Below are 17,126 nucleotides of genomic sequence, written 5' to 3' on the forward strand. Positions count from 1 at the left end.
CCCTGCTACGGCCTCCTCCAGGTCTCCTGGTAGTGCCTCCAGCCTCTGGACACTACGCTGACAGACACAGCAAACCTTCTTGCCACAGCTGATAAGATAAGATAAATCTTTATTGTCATTGTCACAAGAACAACGAAATTTAAAAAGGGCCATCAGTCAGTGCATATGCTTGAAAACAAAAAATAACTGTCTCACAATTCACACACAATTGTTGAATTGACATTGTTGTGCCATCCTGGATGAGCTGCACGAGCTGAGCCACTTGTGTGGGTTGTAGGGTCCGTCTCAGGCTACCACGAGTGTGAAAGCGCCACCAATATTCAAAAGTGACCAAAACATCAGACAGAAAGCATAGAAACTGAGAAGTGGTCTGTGGTCCTCACCTGCAAAACCACTCCTTCATTGAGTGTGTCTTGCTAGTTGAGAACAGTTTGATTTGAGATTTTTTATATATATTTGTAGTCGGTTTCACTGCAGAAATTCACGGAAACTCAACAGAACCATGCGCTAATGCGAATTTGTGAGTTTATTGCAAATTCTCCAAAAGAAATGGTCAAAAACCTCCCAGGTTTATGTGGCTGTTTTCCCCCACCTGAAGGTGGCGCTGTTTCCTACTTTTGAGACATTGTTGCCTCAGCGTTGCTTGATGTCAAGTTATTAACAGCAACAGTGACAACACACAGGAATGGACTGAAATGTTTTATTTAGATAAGAAATGTACAATTTCAAAGCTCAATATGAAAGCAGGGAGGAAAAAAAAAAAGTACTTGAAATGGTGAAATTAAATTCTTATGAGGACTCAAATCATAGTTTTTCTCCATTTTGTACAAATGATTTCCAGCAAAAATCGCTCAGTTTGTACAACGTTCAAATTTACAGCAGAAATCAGATCCAACTTCAGCTCTTCACAGCGCTCAATTTTTACGCGCGCTTCAATAAAAACAGAGCACAAAGACAGGATGATTGTTCTTTAAAAATTCGGCTATGCTTATGCTTAAAGTGGGAGTTAATGAGAGAGGGAACACACAGCGTCAAATGTAAGACGGGTTTAAAAGAATCCTGTAACTGTACAAGGCAAAACAGACAAAGGTCCAGAGAGATGGAGAATATAACGCCGAGGTCTAATGATGGCTGGAGATGTGGAGAGTATATACACAGATTTACAACTATGAACATTTAAAAGAAAATAAATGCTAAAAAAAACAAACAAAACCTATAGACTCCCAGTCCACTGTGCTAAAAGTCAAGAAAAAAAAAAACCATTTCAGTGTACGGTAAATACAAATAATGCGTCTCAAAGCATCATCAAACTACATTTAATTAGTGACTTTTTGTCCCTCCCATAATAACTTAGAGTAAGGCCACAATGCTCAGGTGCAAACTTCCCAAAGTGCCTTTAATTAGTGTAGTTATTAATAAAAAAAGAAATGAAAGAGAATTAAACGGTTATTAGTGATATTTAACGAATAAGTGCGATTTCTTTCTTTTTTATTTTTCTTTCTTCCGAGCACAAAATGGGATTAATATATATCCGGCAGCTGGCTGTAGCTCCTGTCCCAGTATCCGCCGGAGAACAGCCAGTCCTGGGAGCGGGTGTGGGGGTTCGGCCCCTGCTGAAACCACCTGAGACGAGAGAGAAGGCGTTTAGGAAGCGCCGCGCCAAGCCACACTCGAGCAAATCATAGAGAGGAGAGGAACGAAGAGCAGGCGTGCTTTATCTTCGAATTTCATTATTCATTATTTAGATGTGAGGAGATCAGGCTGTTTGGTTTCAGCCAACATCAACTCTAGTTTTGTTTGTTTTGTTTTTTTTTAATAAGGGATATGGAGGGAGGATGCCTGTAGTGTTTGAGTAACTGCTTCTAGTGGCGGTGAGTGAAGCTTTAGCGAAGGGAAGAAGAGGAGGGGATTAAATATCTTCACACTGCGAGTCTCTCTGTCGTTCAGATAACATTCACTCAGAGATTAGGATGGTTTTTTTTGGGAAAACACAGAGGGTCACATGAGCACACAGAAGACGTCAGAGCGCGTCAGTCAAACGGCGAGCCGCTCTAACCTCGGGCCGAGGGGAGGACTCCTTGGCATCAAAGCCAAGACGCAGCCGACCAAATGTGAAAAACGGAGATAAAAAAAACAAAACAGAGTTAATCTGGAGCAATTCAGAGGAACACAACACAAAGATGTTTCTGGTTGGGGGGGGGGAGAAAAAGGAAAGATCAGATGATTTTGATGTGCATTTAAAATCATCTGGTTCCTTTGTGGATAAACAGCCTGGTGAGAGATTTAATGACAGAATAAATAAAAAGAGAATAACCCCGACCTGGGCTTGGACTCCTCGTCAGATTTAGTGCGGTTTTTACGGGCGGCTCTCTGCTTCTCCTCCAGCCTCTTCTTTTCCTCGCTCGCCAGGTCTGTTTGAAGTCGAGTTCTTAGGTTACGGCGAAGAGGATTGGGCTAAAAGTTTATTTTCTTTTAAAAAAAAAAAACAAACAAAAAGGCGTTACCGATGTCGCCGTTCTCCATGGCCCTTATGTCCGGTCTGAGCCGGCAGTCGGTCTGCGGGATGACCCCCTGCATGTCCTTGTGCAGCTCGTTCAGCTGCATCGCGAAGGACGTGAAGCTGTACATCTGTTTTAAAAAAAAAAATAAAAAAATCATAATTTCAAGTTTAAGCATCATACTTTTTTGAAGATGGTATGGTAGGTAATGCAGGAGTCGGTGAGACCTGGGTAGAGTTTGCTGGTCTGGGGGCAATCCTCCACAGCAGCTGGCTGCCAGGAATCACCTCCACAGTGTCTGAAGCAGGCGAGGGTACGCCCTCCTGATCCCCACTCTTACCCTGGTAGAACAGAAACACACAGCAGCTCTCAGTGTGACATGGAGGGTGAACTGCAATGCCCTTAAGTGTGATTTCAAGTGAGAGAACAACACCAAAGCAGTGTAAACACAAATCTTTTTAAGAGATAAGAGATAAATATGCGTTGATCTAAGCTATTCCAATGTAGGTCTAGCTGCATGTTTACAAATGCCGTCTTTAATCTTCTGAGATAAAAGTTTTGTTTTTTTTTCAGCGGCCCTGATCCTCTTCCGTAGATTGGGATGAAAAACTGCTACATTTGTTACATTGCTACTTTCTCGACAAACAAACTAGAGTTCGGTAAAAAGCCGACTACACAAGGCTGGTGTGAATGCACCCCAAGTTGCACTGGATTTTATTTTGGGGCGTCAGGCTGCACGGGTGAAAACAAAATCAGATTTAAAAAAAAAAAATACTTAAAATATGTTTAAAGCTATTCATCACTTTTCTTCAACTTCACAATTAAGCGACACGTTGTGCTGGTCTGTCTTATAAAACAAAACAAAAAAACTTCAACACATTGAAGCTTTTGGTTGTGATGTAACGAAATATGAAAGGTTTAGGAGTTCAAGCCGGTCCAAGCAGTCGCCTACATCTCTCTAAGGTTCTACCATCAAAGCAGCGTATATTTCAGCAGTATATATTTGAGTGTTTGAAGTGACGACCAATGAAAAGAGTTCAGACGGCTTTTCTCGACTGTGTGCTGAAACGCCTCGCTCACTTAGCGGTTTAGATCTGCAGACGAGTTACGCACGAAGCCATGAGCAGAGTTGCCCACATCGACCGTTTTCATCTCAGTCGAAACTCGGAACAATGGCTCATTTTCCTTCCCCCCCCCCCGAAAGGATAGAAGCAACAGGTTCACTTTTTTTTTTGTTGTTTTCAACTTTGCAATTAACTTCATGTTGTTGCCGACCCCCGCTGAGTAATTCATACCGCTTTGCCGGCTTTCTTCTCCTCGGCTCCTTTTTTGTCGTTTTTCTTGTGAGCTTCAAAGGCGGCCGGGTCGACGACGTAGAGGCACTCGGTCCACTTCCCGTACAGCGCGCACAGCTTCTTTTTGCTGTGAACCACACAGATACACAGGCAGACATGCACACGTCCTCAGGCACAAGCGCACCGCCGATGACTTCAGTCGGTGTCGAGCGGCAAAGGAGGAAAAAAACCTCCAGGGAGACGATGCTCCAAAAATCCAATACAGGCGCCTTCGTGAGCCGAGAGTTTCCAGGAAATTTCAGCTAAAAGTTTGGACTTTTGTGTTGCTTTTCTGCCACATCTGTTAAGTTTTTTTTTTGTCAAAATGACTAAAATCGTTACAGGTCAAAGCGCTCCAGCTGTGGGTATTCTGAGCACTGATCAGTGTGTAAACAGCAGTTTTCGTTTTGAACATCAGCTCTGTAAAGCGTATTACCTTTGGGATTAATGCTTCCTTATATGGTGCCTGTTCAATAAGCTAAACAAACAAACAAAACTACTAGGGATTTTATGAAACGGTGGCGAACGGGTAAGAGTACAATCTGTGTCGCATGTTTGAATTTGAGACTCATTACATTAGACCTCATTTGAGCTCTAAGTGATATTTGGTGCCTGATGGGAAAGCAGAGCTGACGGTTACTCTACGCGTCCGAATAAATCTGATCTGCGCTGCAATATTTTGCCAAATGGAGGAATGTAAACTATCAGGTAGCAATGGAAAAAAAAATCAATACAGTTCTTATAATAGAGAGAGAAACAAAGATTTTCCAAACGCTCAAGAGTAAGCTGGAATTAAAACCAAGCGTTCAGAGTATGTTGTGATTTCCACGTTGATTTTTTTTTTAAGGAATAAAAGACTAATTTTAAACTAAAATAATGTTTAAAGCTGCAGTAAGTAATTTTGATAAACAAATATGTTTTTTTTTTTTTACATATTTGTTGAAACTGTCACAATGTTGTAACAGAAGAACATGAGACAGATAACCTGTGAAAAAAATTCATAATAAAATCAAGCTCCTCTGCCTCCTTCCAGTGTCTCTACTGCCGTCTGCAGAAAGAAATCACTTGATCGGAAACAACCAATCAGAGCCAGGAGGAGGGCCTTAGTGCTGTCAATCACCCTGTCATGCTAGTTAGCTTCTATACCAATGAGAGTGGATCAGTAGTGTTCCTGTAACATTATTTTGTTTCTTCACCATTAGCACTGCCGCGGCTCACACACAAGCTTGATTGACAGCAGCAAGACCCTCCTCCTGGCTCTGATTGGTTGTTTCTGACCGGAAGCGGTGCATTTCTTCAGATGGCAATGGGACAGTAGGGAGGAGACAAAGGAGCAACACATTTTCACAGACCATCTGTCTCATGTTAAACTGTCACAACATGGTGACAGTTTTAACAAATACGTGAAAAAAAAAAAAAATTTTTAGAAAAATGACAGACCACAGCTTTAAGGAAGCCAATTTAAAACTTCCTCTGATTGCTGTGCTCACTGTACCTTTTATCAAGAATGTAACCTTCAACTTTGTGCAGCTCCTTCCCAAAAAGTCCACATGGTTTGAAATTGAGACAGCACTTTTCACCAGTCCTGGGGAGAAAACAAAGGAATAAAGTGTCGTAGTCACCAACAATTACAACAGCAATGCTTCGCAATTATTTTCACTCACTGCTGAATCACACAAGACATTTTTTATCAAAGTCAAATCGAGTTAACCGAATGACAGAAATGTTGCCGACCCTTTCTACAGTACATGAACTCTCTTTGTATTTGCCTTAAATATAAAGCTCTTCTGTTCTGGTGGGTTTTCTTTCTGAGCTCTCTCTCTTTGATAGCTTCCTACTCAACATTTTTTCGTTCCTGCAGAAAGCACGCCACATGATCAGCTGATTTTGACTGTATTGCTCTATAATCTGAGGTGAATGGGGTTCTTTTTAATCTTTTTAATTAATAAATAATTGGATTGCACTGGAATAAAGCAAATTGATTCAAATTGGATTCTGTGTAATTGCAGTATGACTTGGAACCGCTTGTATTGTGAATTGCCTTTTCATGACATTAGTTGTGAACCAGTGCTGTAAAAAAAAAAAAAAAGAAAAAGAAAATCAACCACTTCACAAGTTGTTTCATGCAAAACTCCCAGCAGAATCTGGAAACTATTTTAAACTTCAAAAACCAATTAGGGATTTAACCCTGAAAAGACAAAGTCCTTGTGCGACTTCCTTTGAAAAAGACTCACTGAGATTCGTCATTATTGTTGGAAACCCTGTGTGTGTGTGTGTGTGTGTGTGTGTGTGTGTGTGTGTGTGTGTGTGTGTGTGTGTGTGTGTGTGTGTGTGTGTGGTGATGTATGCAGCACACCTCCTCGCTTTGTTGTTTGGCATTTAAATTTCAAAGTGATGTAGCACAATAAGAAACAATTTAGTTCTTAAGAGAAAGAAGCTGTTTTTCCATTTAGCTGTGGCGCTGCGAATACATATCCACCAATCAGCCATAATGACTAATATTGAGTCGGTGTCTCTTTTGTTCCCAAAAACAAACTCCAACCAGGAGGAGGAGCCAGCAGGGGGCTCGTCTCCTCATATCAGGCCACATCGGATGGACATTTGTTGGAGTTTGGAAGCAGGATAAACTCCTCAGACGCTTTTCCAAGGGGTTTCACTGAACACGCCTGTATTCCTGCAGCTGCTTTTCAAAAGAAAGTCCTCCACTTGCAAGCGAAAATTCTCCGTTGGGAAGCAAGAGTCAAAGCAAACTCCACGGAAATGCCAAGAGGAACGCGTTTCCAGAAATAAGATGATGCTACGGGATTTTGTAGTCGTTATATTATGGCTGATCTGGGTATAATAAAACGCGGGGAGCATTTTATAACATTTAACACATTTTCACAATGGATCTGAATCTGACCTGTGGTTGATCACCTCCACATTCCCATACTGCTCAATCCACAGCTGGCCTACGATGATGTTGTGAACACAACAGGTGGGGTTTGTCCATGTGTAGGCTTCACTGTGCCTGAAAGAAAGAAAAAAAAATGTCTCAAACTTAAAAAAAAAAACATGGCTGTACAGGTTTTGCTTTGTTCTTACTTGGGCAGCTCCAGCGTGATGATGCCTTTCGGCTCGGCCTCCACACTCTTGCCCCAGAACTTCAGCTTGGGGTAGATGGATCCATGAAACACAAAGTCCTGCTTCAGACCTTCGGCGTGGAAGGCGCTGACGGGAGGGTGGTGGCTCACCTGCTCCGATATGAGCCTGAAGCCCAGGTCGTCTCTGGGGAACGTACGGTACGAAAAGGTCACAAAGGTCGAGCTGCACGTCGCATTTCGCTCAAAACCACACAAGTACTGAGAAGCGAGGTGATAGGAAAGGCATTTGAATGCATTCATCATCGATATAAATGTCTTTCATTTCCTTTTTCTCTTTTTTTTTAATCCATGCAAGTTCAAAATTATACATACAGGCTCAAATTTATCCATCTGCATCTTATTACGATTCTGGGTAAAAGACGGAAAAACTTTGATTTAAGACCACTTTTTTTAAACCAATAGAAGTTAAATGCGTTGCTTTCCTCACGCAGACCACCTTTTTGAGGCACAGTTACCAGATCTTCAGCATTCATGCGATCATTCCAGACACTTCATTAGTTTTATGAACCAGGTTTGATGTGTTTGGGAACATTGCTCTTCTGGAAAACTTGCTGTGGCTTGCAAAAGTATTAATTCTTGTGAACTTTTCCATATTTTGTCACATTGCAGCCATAAACATAAACATGTTGCATTAGAATTGAAAGTGAACGACCAACACAAAGTGGTACGCAACCGTGAAGTGGAAAGAGAATTATACAAGATTCAAATAATTTTTTACAAATAAAATATAGAAGAATGGGCAAATATTGCAGTCACTAGATTTGGGATGTAGTCTTCCTCATCCTCATTAGTTCATTTTGTATGATGCACCAGTATCAGTGAATGAAAAGGATTGGCCCCTGAATATATGTAAAAGCTGCGTCACCGGGTTTTGAAATCAATAAACGTAAATTAACTATCGTTTCTGGAGTAGTTGAACATGTAGCTGGATATATGACAGAAGCTCGCTGATGGCTAATAAAACCACCTGGTTTTTCTTCAAGGGGACTTCCAAATATTCAAAATGCATAAGTTTGAACTTCTGTGGATTAAAAAAAGATGTACATAAATCGCTTAAACGTTTTTAAATGAAGTGAATTCAATTCAAAAACGGTTCAAACGCATCATTCAAATCCCATAAATAGCAGAACTGTGATTATGGCATTAGCTTTTGGAGCATGGAAACAAAAACGTCTTTGAAAAACCTTTTAAAGTCTGAACGCTCTCCTGCTGCTCCACCCACCTGACCAGCTCGTAGGTTTCTCCCAGCAGGGGGTTGAAGGGTTTACCTGTCCGCTCCCACTGGGAGGCCACAGCGGACACGGCGAACGCCGCCACGCACTGCGGCGGACAAACGCACAAAACACTCCGGATCAAACACATTAACCTACGACGTAAGAAAACTTTGGCTCGTCTAAAGGGAACATAATGACGGAGCGGAAAGCAGCTTGCTCACTCCAACTCGAGGGTGTTAAAGAAAATTGCTCCACCTTCATCCTCTCGATAGATTCGGAAGACGAATTGGCCTGATGGATGAGGTACGTGTGCTCCATGTACTCCGTTAGACGCTGCAAGAAGCTGAGCGGCTCGTTGAAAATGACCGGCATTGTGATCTTGGAAAGCTCCTGAAAGAGACGGGGAGGAGAGACAAGGTTTCATCACAGAGAGGAACTCAGAGTTCCTTCACACGCCGATCCTCTGGGAATGAATTTTTTCTTTTTCTAAAGACTTGAGACGTATCTGAGCAAAACATGGCAGTAATAAGCATGCTGTTATGGATAAAGAAAGTTCAACAACAATGTCACATTGCGGGACACAAAGACTAGGCTTCAGAAAGCCCAACCTTGAAGCTAGAGATTAGCAGGAATTATGGGATTTTTTTAATATCCCATGCCTCAATTGAGACAATTGTATTTAATATGGAATTATAGCTATAAACATAAATAAAAATGCTAATAAACAGGAATCTGTTGCCATGTCAACAAGGTAGATTCCCACACTTTATGGGCACGTATGTAATTATGATAAACAAATCATATTTTACCTCAATTAGAATAAATTCAAGTAACAGTTTTAAAAATTCTTCTTTAATCCTGATTTTTCATAACTCTGCAAGAGAAATCTTTCATGATTCCATTTCCCCAGATATAATTATCTCATTACACTGGCAAAATGCAGCACTTTACCAATATCTTTAAAGATGATATGAAAACTTATTGGAAGGTTATTAAGCAGCTTCAGGAAAAGAGGAGGAGATACTTTTCCACCAAAGTTTTATGATGAAACTGGAGAACACTCAGAACCGACTGATATTGCTATTGTGCTTTAAGTCATTTTCATTTTTCTTTTTTTTTTTTTTTTTTACAATCACTATTACAAAGTTTAGACTCTGCAGATTATTTCTAATTTTCTGTGTCTGCTAACCTCCTCACTGCAACTCGGTGAAAGATATTAATGATATCTTTCATAATTTAACGTTTTTCTTGCTGGTCAGTGTGGTAAAATAAATAGTGGTGGTTACGTTTAAATAGAAGATTTGGTACTTTGATGATTTTTAGATTTTCTAAGACACAACTGTCTGATGATCTTAAAACAGCTCCAAGAAATCTAATTTTGTAAATCTGTAGATTGTAAATATACCATAGGAGCGTCCTACCTTTGCCCTTCCGACGCTTTTAAAAAATATTCTCCAGAAGATCATAGCCAAATTTTCAGGTGGATACTAGAGGAAAGAGGCTACAGGATGCGGAGTCCTTCAGGGATACATACTAAGACCACTTTTATTTCTTGTTAATATACATGATTTGTCAGATGCTCTTTGTCTCCTGTACATTTTTCTGGCAATATCTTTTATCTAGAAGACGTCTCCTTGTAGCTTTAGAGCTAAACTGCCACCACAAGCAGCTGGAGCCGACCTCCCCTGGTGAAAACAACAACTCAGAGTAGTCATGCAGCTGCACGAGATCGTGTGACTTTCTTCTTGGTGTGTTAATTGCCATAGTTCCTGGTTACATTTACAAACAGTGATATTGTCTGGATGAAGGCTGAAATGTTTTTGAACAATGTCTAGTGTGTTTTCTAGATGTGTAAAAAACTTCAAAGACAAACTAAAAAAATTGAGTGTTTACTAGTTTTTTCCCCCACTTTCTATATTTGTAATTTATTACAACACAATCTATGAGATAGCAGTTTGTTTTCACCGTGTAAAATTTAAACAAAAAAGTTTTAACTAATGCTAACTAATAGGCTAAGCTTAAGGACAATTCTAGCATGGTTAGCATATAAAAACGCCAACAAGCTAAGCAGCTTTTTATCCACATTTAAATTTACCTTAGGAATAAGATTTAATTAATGAACCCAGAGCTGACATTTAGCATCATAATTTATTTTCAAAGTGTTGAGGCTGCATCAGAGTTGTTAGCATGCGTTTGATGTTGTTACATCATGAACATCGTACAAGAGGCAACTTTACAGATCCGAGTGCACACACACAGCAAGAAGAGAGAGATAAGTTACTTTACTTGAGGCTAAAAAAATAAAAATAAATAAAAATAAAAAAATAAAAAACAAAGTTCTTGCTGGCAAGGCCATTTTATATTTCACAAGAACTATAGCCCAGATCTCCCAGGCAATATTCACAGGTCTCTCCCACTACATATTCCTCAGACATCACACGAGAAAAAAGTTTTTCAGCCAGAATTCGCATCAAGAACAAGGTGCAAGCACTTGTACAGACTGATGCCATTTAGGTCCTACAGTCCTGGGAGAGAGAATAACTTTTCTGTCTTTGTGTGTGATGCTTAGGCTCCAACGTTTTCTGTTCCCTTTTTTTTTCTTCTTCTTCTTTCCTTTCCACAACTCTGCAGAAAGCAATATTTGGCTCTTTGCTAGCTGGAAGTCCTATTCGCTTGTTTCAATTGGTCATGAAGACATGTTGCTGTAGCAGCAGAAATAACGTGCTACCTTTCGCAAAAAAAAAAAATGTAATGACATGTAAGAGGTGTATTTTATCCTCTTTTGTTACATTTACACACGTGTTAGACCTGATTTGTACTTCCTGGTTCTCTCTACGGCCCCCAGAGTTTCTTCTAGCGGGTCCAACGGCAGGTCAGCCTGGCCTACTTTTTAAATAAGATTGTAATTGTGCAACCACTTGGGAGCCCCCCAAGGACATAAAAGACCACACAAAAAAAATGAGCTCCATCCCAAGATGGTCAGGCGATCATTAAATATGTCGGAAAAAAAAGCCCCACATTGAAAGAAGCTTAGTGATGTCGTAGCACACAGAAAACGCAACATTCTTTATCACAATACACACTACATAGCTACTTAATAGAAAACTTAGGACTTGATATATCACATGATCTGTTTCAGACGACTTAACAAGTTTAAATACAGGTTTTACCAAAAGGGAGTTGTTGCACTAAATAACTGTCGTATGACCTCTCTCTCATTTATTTATTTATCTTGCAGACGTTGTGCAAAAGGTAGTTGTCAAAATATGTGGATGCCGTCTTTCTTTTAGTGTAAATAGATTCTCATTTTACTGGAAGCTATTTATTTCTGTATTTTACAGCCTCTTTGTGATTTTATGTCTTACTGTGGAGAAAAGCACTTCAGTCTGACAGAAAGTACTCTACTCTATTTTCTTCTCTTCTATGCAAGGTAAGTAACAGAGTCACAGTAATGATAAGCTTAATCCTGTTGGTCCGTTTACAACCACAAAAATTAAAACAAAATAAAATAAAAAACTTAAAATTTGCACCCGAGCAGCAGTGTAGCTGCCACCTGTATGCCTGGCGTCAATCGAACCAACACCTGAACGTCGTGCTCACCATTCCAATGCAGTTCCTCAGAATGCTCCAGATGCTGAAGTCATTTCTCGAGAACATCGGCGCAGGTAAGCTGGCCCTGAAAAAATGTGCACGCATAATTACATGTCCTCCATAATTCATGTGTGATTTATTTGCGTTGAGCAAGTAGCGGTACAGAAGCTGGCATCGCTTTAAGAGAGCCGAGGCATCGAGACGAATAACAGTTGCAGGCGTCAATTCAAGAAGATGAATTCAAAGTAGAGGAAAGTAGGTGCTATAAAAGTGCGCAGTTAAGAAGGAAACTCCAGACGAGACACACAAATGATCAACGAGACGCGTTGGAATCGTCCGGGTTTCTTCGGTTCGCAGGTGAAATGGCGGCGATTTGAAGGACGCCCGAATCGTGTGAGACACCGAGGGATCAGCAAACACGGGATCACACTCCTACCGGATTGACCTTATCAATATTTAACAAAGTGACACGGAGCTAGGCCCGCTCAATACAACCCTTTCCCGTGGCTTTACCAGACAGAATCTCGCTCTAAATTATTCACACTACGAAGTGGAAAGACCCGAGGGAGGATAAAGAAGAGGAGAGGAGAAAAAAAAAAGACCAGGGGGGAAAGAACCAGCCAACCTCTCAGAGCAGGTAAGAGTATCTGCAACAATAAGAGACTTAAAAGAGAAAAATGGCCCCTTTGCTGAGTTTGTTCATCTTTAAGCCAGAGATGAAAGGCGCAGGGGGAGTGTGGCCAATTTGGTAAACCGTGGGGGCATATTGCACTTCTGACCTGTGCTTTGTTATCCCGTTGGACTGAGTCTCGTCCCTGTCTCCATGGTGATCCTCCTGCAACATGCTGGTGGCGGGGCTGCTGCACGGGCTGCTTAGCATGACAGAGCCTTCGTCCTCCTCCTCGTCCTCTTCAAAGGAATTGCTGGCCACCGTCTCAAAGCCGCTCAGGGAGAGCTCAGAGCCCGACTCTGATGGAGACGAGGAGACATGGTGATGAGTGCTCAGAGGAGAGTTGGGGGGGGGGGGGGGGGGGGGGTACAAAGGCTGATAACACGGGCTGCTGAAGAGTATAAAGCTTCTTTAATTAATAGATGTGGAGGGGTGGGGGAGATGCTTCTTTAAATCTGATTGACTAGTAAGTGCAAACAGAGAGGCTTATAAATGGGAAAACTTTTAGAAACTGTTTTCATGTTGCAGGCAATGACTGCAACACTATGCTCGTTTTTTAAAAGAGCGTATTTATGGCAAATTTACAGATAATAACAAGTAATTCCTCACGCCTTTCATTAGTTATTCAGTTGTTGATTATTTAAACCATATCATGTCCCCAAAGATGTTCGTCTAGGCAAAAGTACTTCAAAAAAAGAAAAAGAGATCTGTCAGTTCCACCAAAATATGTTTTCTATTGTGTCCAGTTACATAAAGGGTAGCTAAGAAAACATTACTGTTAATGTTAATATAACATACTGCTGTTGTTATTCTCATGTGTTTGTTTAAAAAAAAAAAAAAAGAAAAAGAAAAGAAAATCATGCTGGTAAACACTTCACGAAATGTCCAGAGTTTTGTCCAGTGATAAACCTGTTTAATTTACAGGACTCTGTGTTTGTTTGACCTAAAGTTAAAAGTACCTACACCTGAGCTGTACTTTGTGCTCTGCTTTAAAATCAAAATCAAAATTCAAAAATCAAAACCTGAAGGTCAGAAACAGGCCGGAGTGATTATGACGAAAACATCAGAAATGGTGCAAACCAAAAACCAGCATCATAAACGGGGGAATATTTGAATTTCATCCTGCTTTTTCATACGTGCACAGCAGGAATAGTTTATTGAATAATGACAATCAAGCTATTTTTGTTGTTGTAATATTAGGCTAATCATGGAAAAGCCTAAATCAAGAAGGCAAGATTAACTTAATTTTCGCCAAAGCTTCAACATTGTTAGAATATACCAAAAATTCCTGTAATTAAATGAAAATGTCCACTACTGATCACTCAGCTGTGACATGACTATCTACAGTAGGTATCATAACTACACACAATAAGATAAAATGCTTAAAATGCTTTAATGACGACTACAAGTTGACCAAAAGTCATCAAACATCAGTCAGACATAAAAGCAATAAAAACCCGGCAAACTTGAGTCTCACACATACCGAAGGAATTCACCGGCAGCAGCAACAACAACAACAAAAAAAAAGTATCCCGGTGTCCTGCAGGTGAACGAGAGTGCAGCGAGCGTGAACGGGAACGCCGGCCTGTCACAGAATCCCCCTCCGAGTCCCGAGAGCGCTCGATAACTTGTCAACTCACCAGACACGGCGTCGTGGAACTCATCCTCGCTGAGGGCGCTGCGCGGTGACGATCCCTTGACGACGGATTGCTCAAGTTCGTGATGCTCCGTGGCGAGAGTCTGCAGCGCCTCGGAGAGGATTTTGTTCTTCTCCACCTCCTGCTCCAATTTCACACTGCGCACCTGAGCTCGCCACGCACACACACACACCCATAGCCAAAACACACACACACACACGCAGACAAAAGAAGGACAGATTAATCACTGACTGAAAGACAAAAATTAAAAAAAGAAAAGGGTGGAGGGGGATTCAGTTTTGCACTTTTAGCAACTACTGATTGACAGTCTGCTTCTCTCATGGCGACCAAAAGTCAATTCTCAAGGAAAACAGGAGGCAAACACTCAAGGTCTCCAGACAGGCTGTGATGGCAGTTGGTCTCGCAATAATCAGCATGTCAACGGATTGATCATCCTCTCTTTTATCAGAGCCACAGAAAGACAGAGCTTCTCTGTAACAGAGGACGGCTGCCTTGATGTCGCCGTCTCAAATGGCCAGCTGGAGAACATGATTCCTGTGCAGGCGAGACCGATCAAATGACAGCTGCTGGATGCTGAATAAACCATTAGTTAAAACTCTACCTTAACACAAAGTGCAGAAGTATTCGTATCCCCTGATTTTGTTCCACAATTCTGTCAACGCACAACTACAAAACTTCAGCGTATTTCCATGGGATTGTTTGCGACAGGCCGACGGAGAGTAGCGATGAAGTGAGAGAAGTGGAGGGAAAATGGTGCATAATTTTCAAACACATAAAACCTTGAAAAATATGATTGTGTGGAATCATTTTTGCGTTGCAATTAAAGATGCAAGTCTGTTGCATTGGAGGGGTTGTCCAGTCTTTGGAGAATAGATCAAACTTCAAATCGCATGGAGAGTGAGTGAGAACAGCAATTTTAGGTGTCGTCAGGCTCGCAATTGGATTTGGGTTTGGACTTTGACTGGACCATTTTAACATTAACATTTTAACAATTATACAACCGTACATCTTGGAAAAGCAAAAGTAGAACCTCCTGCACAATCAACAGGAATGCAGCAGTTGGTTTTTGGATGGTCAGTCAACAACGAAACACTTGTCCTTTCCAGCAGCCATTGTACAGTGCATGCAGCGGTAAAACCAGCTGATCAAACGTGCTGCAGCTCAGTTTGGGTTACTGGGTGACAGGCTGGGCTTTGCTGTGGTTGCTAGGTAACAATGCAGTGTCCGTTGATTGTGATTTAACAATTGGGAGGTTTTTTGAAACGGCTCATTTTCCAGATACCAGAAAACAAAAACTTACTGCCAGAAAACAGCTGGGTGTGTTTTTTTTAAACACCTGGGTGGTTTTAGAGGCAGTAGAGACCCAAATGGAAGTACAAAAACGTGCAAAATGCTTAAATGACATAAGCGTTGCAAATTAAGTGACCTGTGGCTTTTATTTAGGGCCGTTATTATTATATTATTAGACATGTACGATGTGATACGTGTTGACAAAAAGAAGGCATTAAATTTCAGCTGCACCTTTACGGAAATCCATTTTTACTGCCGCCAGTGATGGGCTGGCATTTTATTAATCCAGTTGGAGATCACTGACTCCACAGGCACAGAGACAAAAAAAATATCTGACTACATACAACAAAAGAAAACAAGCTGCAATGCTGTATACAGTACAATGACCCGAACTTCAGGGAGATTCTGGCAGTCAACCTCTCCAGTGGCGCTACTTTTGCAGGACTGTGGGAGCTGGAAGTGATTCAGCTTTTCCATCGTGTGCGAGTCTTGCCGGGTCATTCACACTTCGAACATGTCATGTGCAAACTGTGCCATTCAGTGCAGGTCTATTGAAAGGCGAGCTCTAGGATTGTATCAGCCCGTCATTGAGCGCTCTGCAGCTGGAGGCCGCAGCTCAAAAGACGGCACAGCTGAGCGATCAAGGCCTAGTGTCGGTGTAAACATTGAACTCTGCGGCCGCCCGGTTTCTGAAGCAGGAAGAGTTAACCACTTTCTGGCAGCAGCGCCGTCTACACTAAAGATCTCTCGGGAATTCTGCCTCTGTTGAATGAGAAAGAGTAAAACCCTTCACTCACACAACCACTGATGGTTATTTATTTATTTTTTCCTTCCTCACTTCTAGTGTTGCTCATAATTTAGGCTTTTGTATTCTGTCACTTTGTTCGTGCCTTTGTCCGTTTTCCCTTTAAAAAAAAAAAAAGAATTATGCAAAACGGAACTGAATCTGTGCATTATCATGTAAAGGCGAACTCGCCTGGATTTACATACCCAGCAGTTCATGAGTGCCTTTACTCAGCAGTCCATCGAAACCGGCGGCACGACTACACAACGCACCGGTTTTAATAAGCAGAGCTGTGCCAGCGGTGACTAATTCTCATTCTAGCGTCACGTTCAGATTTAAATCGGGTTCAGGATAAGAAACTGTCAGCAACTACAAAAAGAAAGTCATAAATCTACTAATTAAAACGTTACAGCCACCATTACAGAACTAATGAACCCTTAAGTTATAATAAAGAGAGAGTAGACAGTCTTTGTTTCTTTTAATTATTCTGTCTATTCATTTTGCCTCAGCCCCAACAAACATATTTCAGTCCTTAGCCAATAATCTCTCTGCACAAACGGCAACTGAATCCAGTCTTGCCAGCGCAGTCTCTTCATTACCAGGCTTGATGATGAAAACAAAGAATATTCAGTAATCTAAAACCAGTAGAGAAAATGTAAGCAACCTACTTGCACACTGTATGTGAACTGTTGCATGTAAAATTCATGAGCAGTAAATATTGTGCTAGTTATCAGTATTGGACCAAAGAAAGCAAGGCCGCTGCAAGCCTTTAAAATTGTGATGCTTTTGATGGGTCAGATAGACTCAAAAAATTATAACAGCAGCTGGGAAGGGGGGGGCCCAATTAAATGTTTTGTCATGGGGCCCAAGATTCCTGGCAGCGCCCCTGGTCACAAGCATGTTGAGTAACATGGATCTACTCCATTCAGTATGTTAAAATTAGT

The 17,126-nt window shown here is 41.2% G+C and overlaps 1 protein-coding gene across 2 annotated transcripts in view; it reads right to left on the reverse strand.

The window, feature by feature from the left end:
- Positions 1–684: 684 nt before the first annotated feature.
- The window catches only part of LOC102219110 (oxysterol-binding protein-related protein 1-like), a 35,318-nt gene continuing 18,876 nt past the window's right edge, over positions 685–17,126 (reverse strand). The window contains exons 16-29 of one of the 2 annotated variants that reach the window (XM_023339129.1): positions 14,091–14,253; positions 12,560–12,749; positions 11,790–11,865; positions 8,445–8,579; positions 8,198–8,295; positions 6,917–7,099; positions 6,735–6,842; positions 5,328–5,417; positions 3,794–3,920; positions 2,726–2,839; positions 2,505–2,628; positions 2,321–2,411; positions 2,057–2,077; positions 685–1,623 (exon numbers count right to left, since the gene is read on the reverse strand). In XM_023339129.1, the coding sequence (XP_023194897.1) occupies positions 1,521–1,623; positions 2,057–2,077; positions 2,321–2,411; positions 2,505–2,628; positions 2,726–2,839; positions 3,794–3,920; positions 5,328–5,417; positions 6,735–6,842; positions 6,917–7,099; positions 8,198–8,295; positions 8,445–8,579; positions 11,790–11,865; positions 12,560–12,749; positions 14,091–14,253 (1,623 nt within the window). In that variant the 3' untranslated portion in view covers positions 685–1,520. The remainder of the gene's footprint in view (positions 1,624–2,056; positions 2,078–2,320; positions 2,412–2,504; positions 2,629–2,725; positions 2,840–3,793; positions 3,921–5,327; positions 5,418–6,734; positions 6,843–6,916; positions 7,100–8,197; positions 8,296–8,444; positions 8,580–11,789; positions 11,866–12,559; positions 12,750–14,090; positions 14,254–17,126) is intronic. The other variant, XM_023339130.1, reaches the window with a different exon arrangement.

This window comes from Xiphophorus maculatus, chromosome 9, assembly GCF_002775205.1.
Source record: "Xiphophorus maculatus strain JP 163 A chromosome 9, X_maculatus-5.0-male, whole genome shotgun sequence".
NCBI classification, from domain to species: domain Eukaryota; kingdom Metazoa; phylum Chordata; class Actinopteri; order Cyprinodontiformes; family Poeciliidae; genus Xiphophorus; species Xiphophorus maculatus.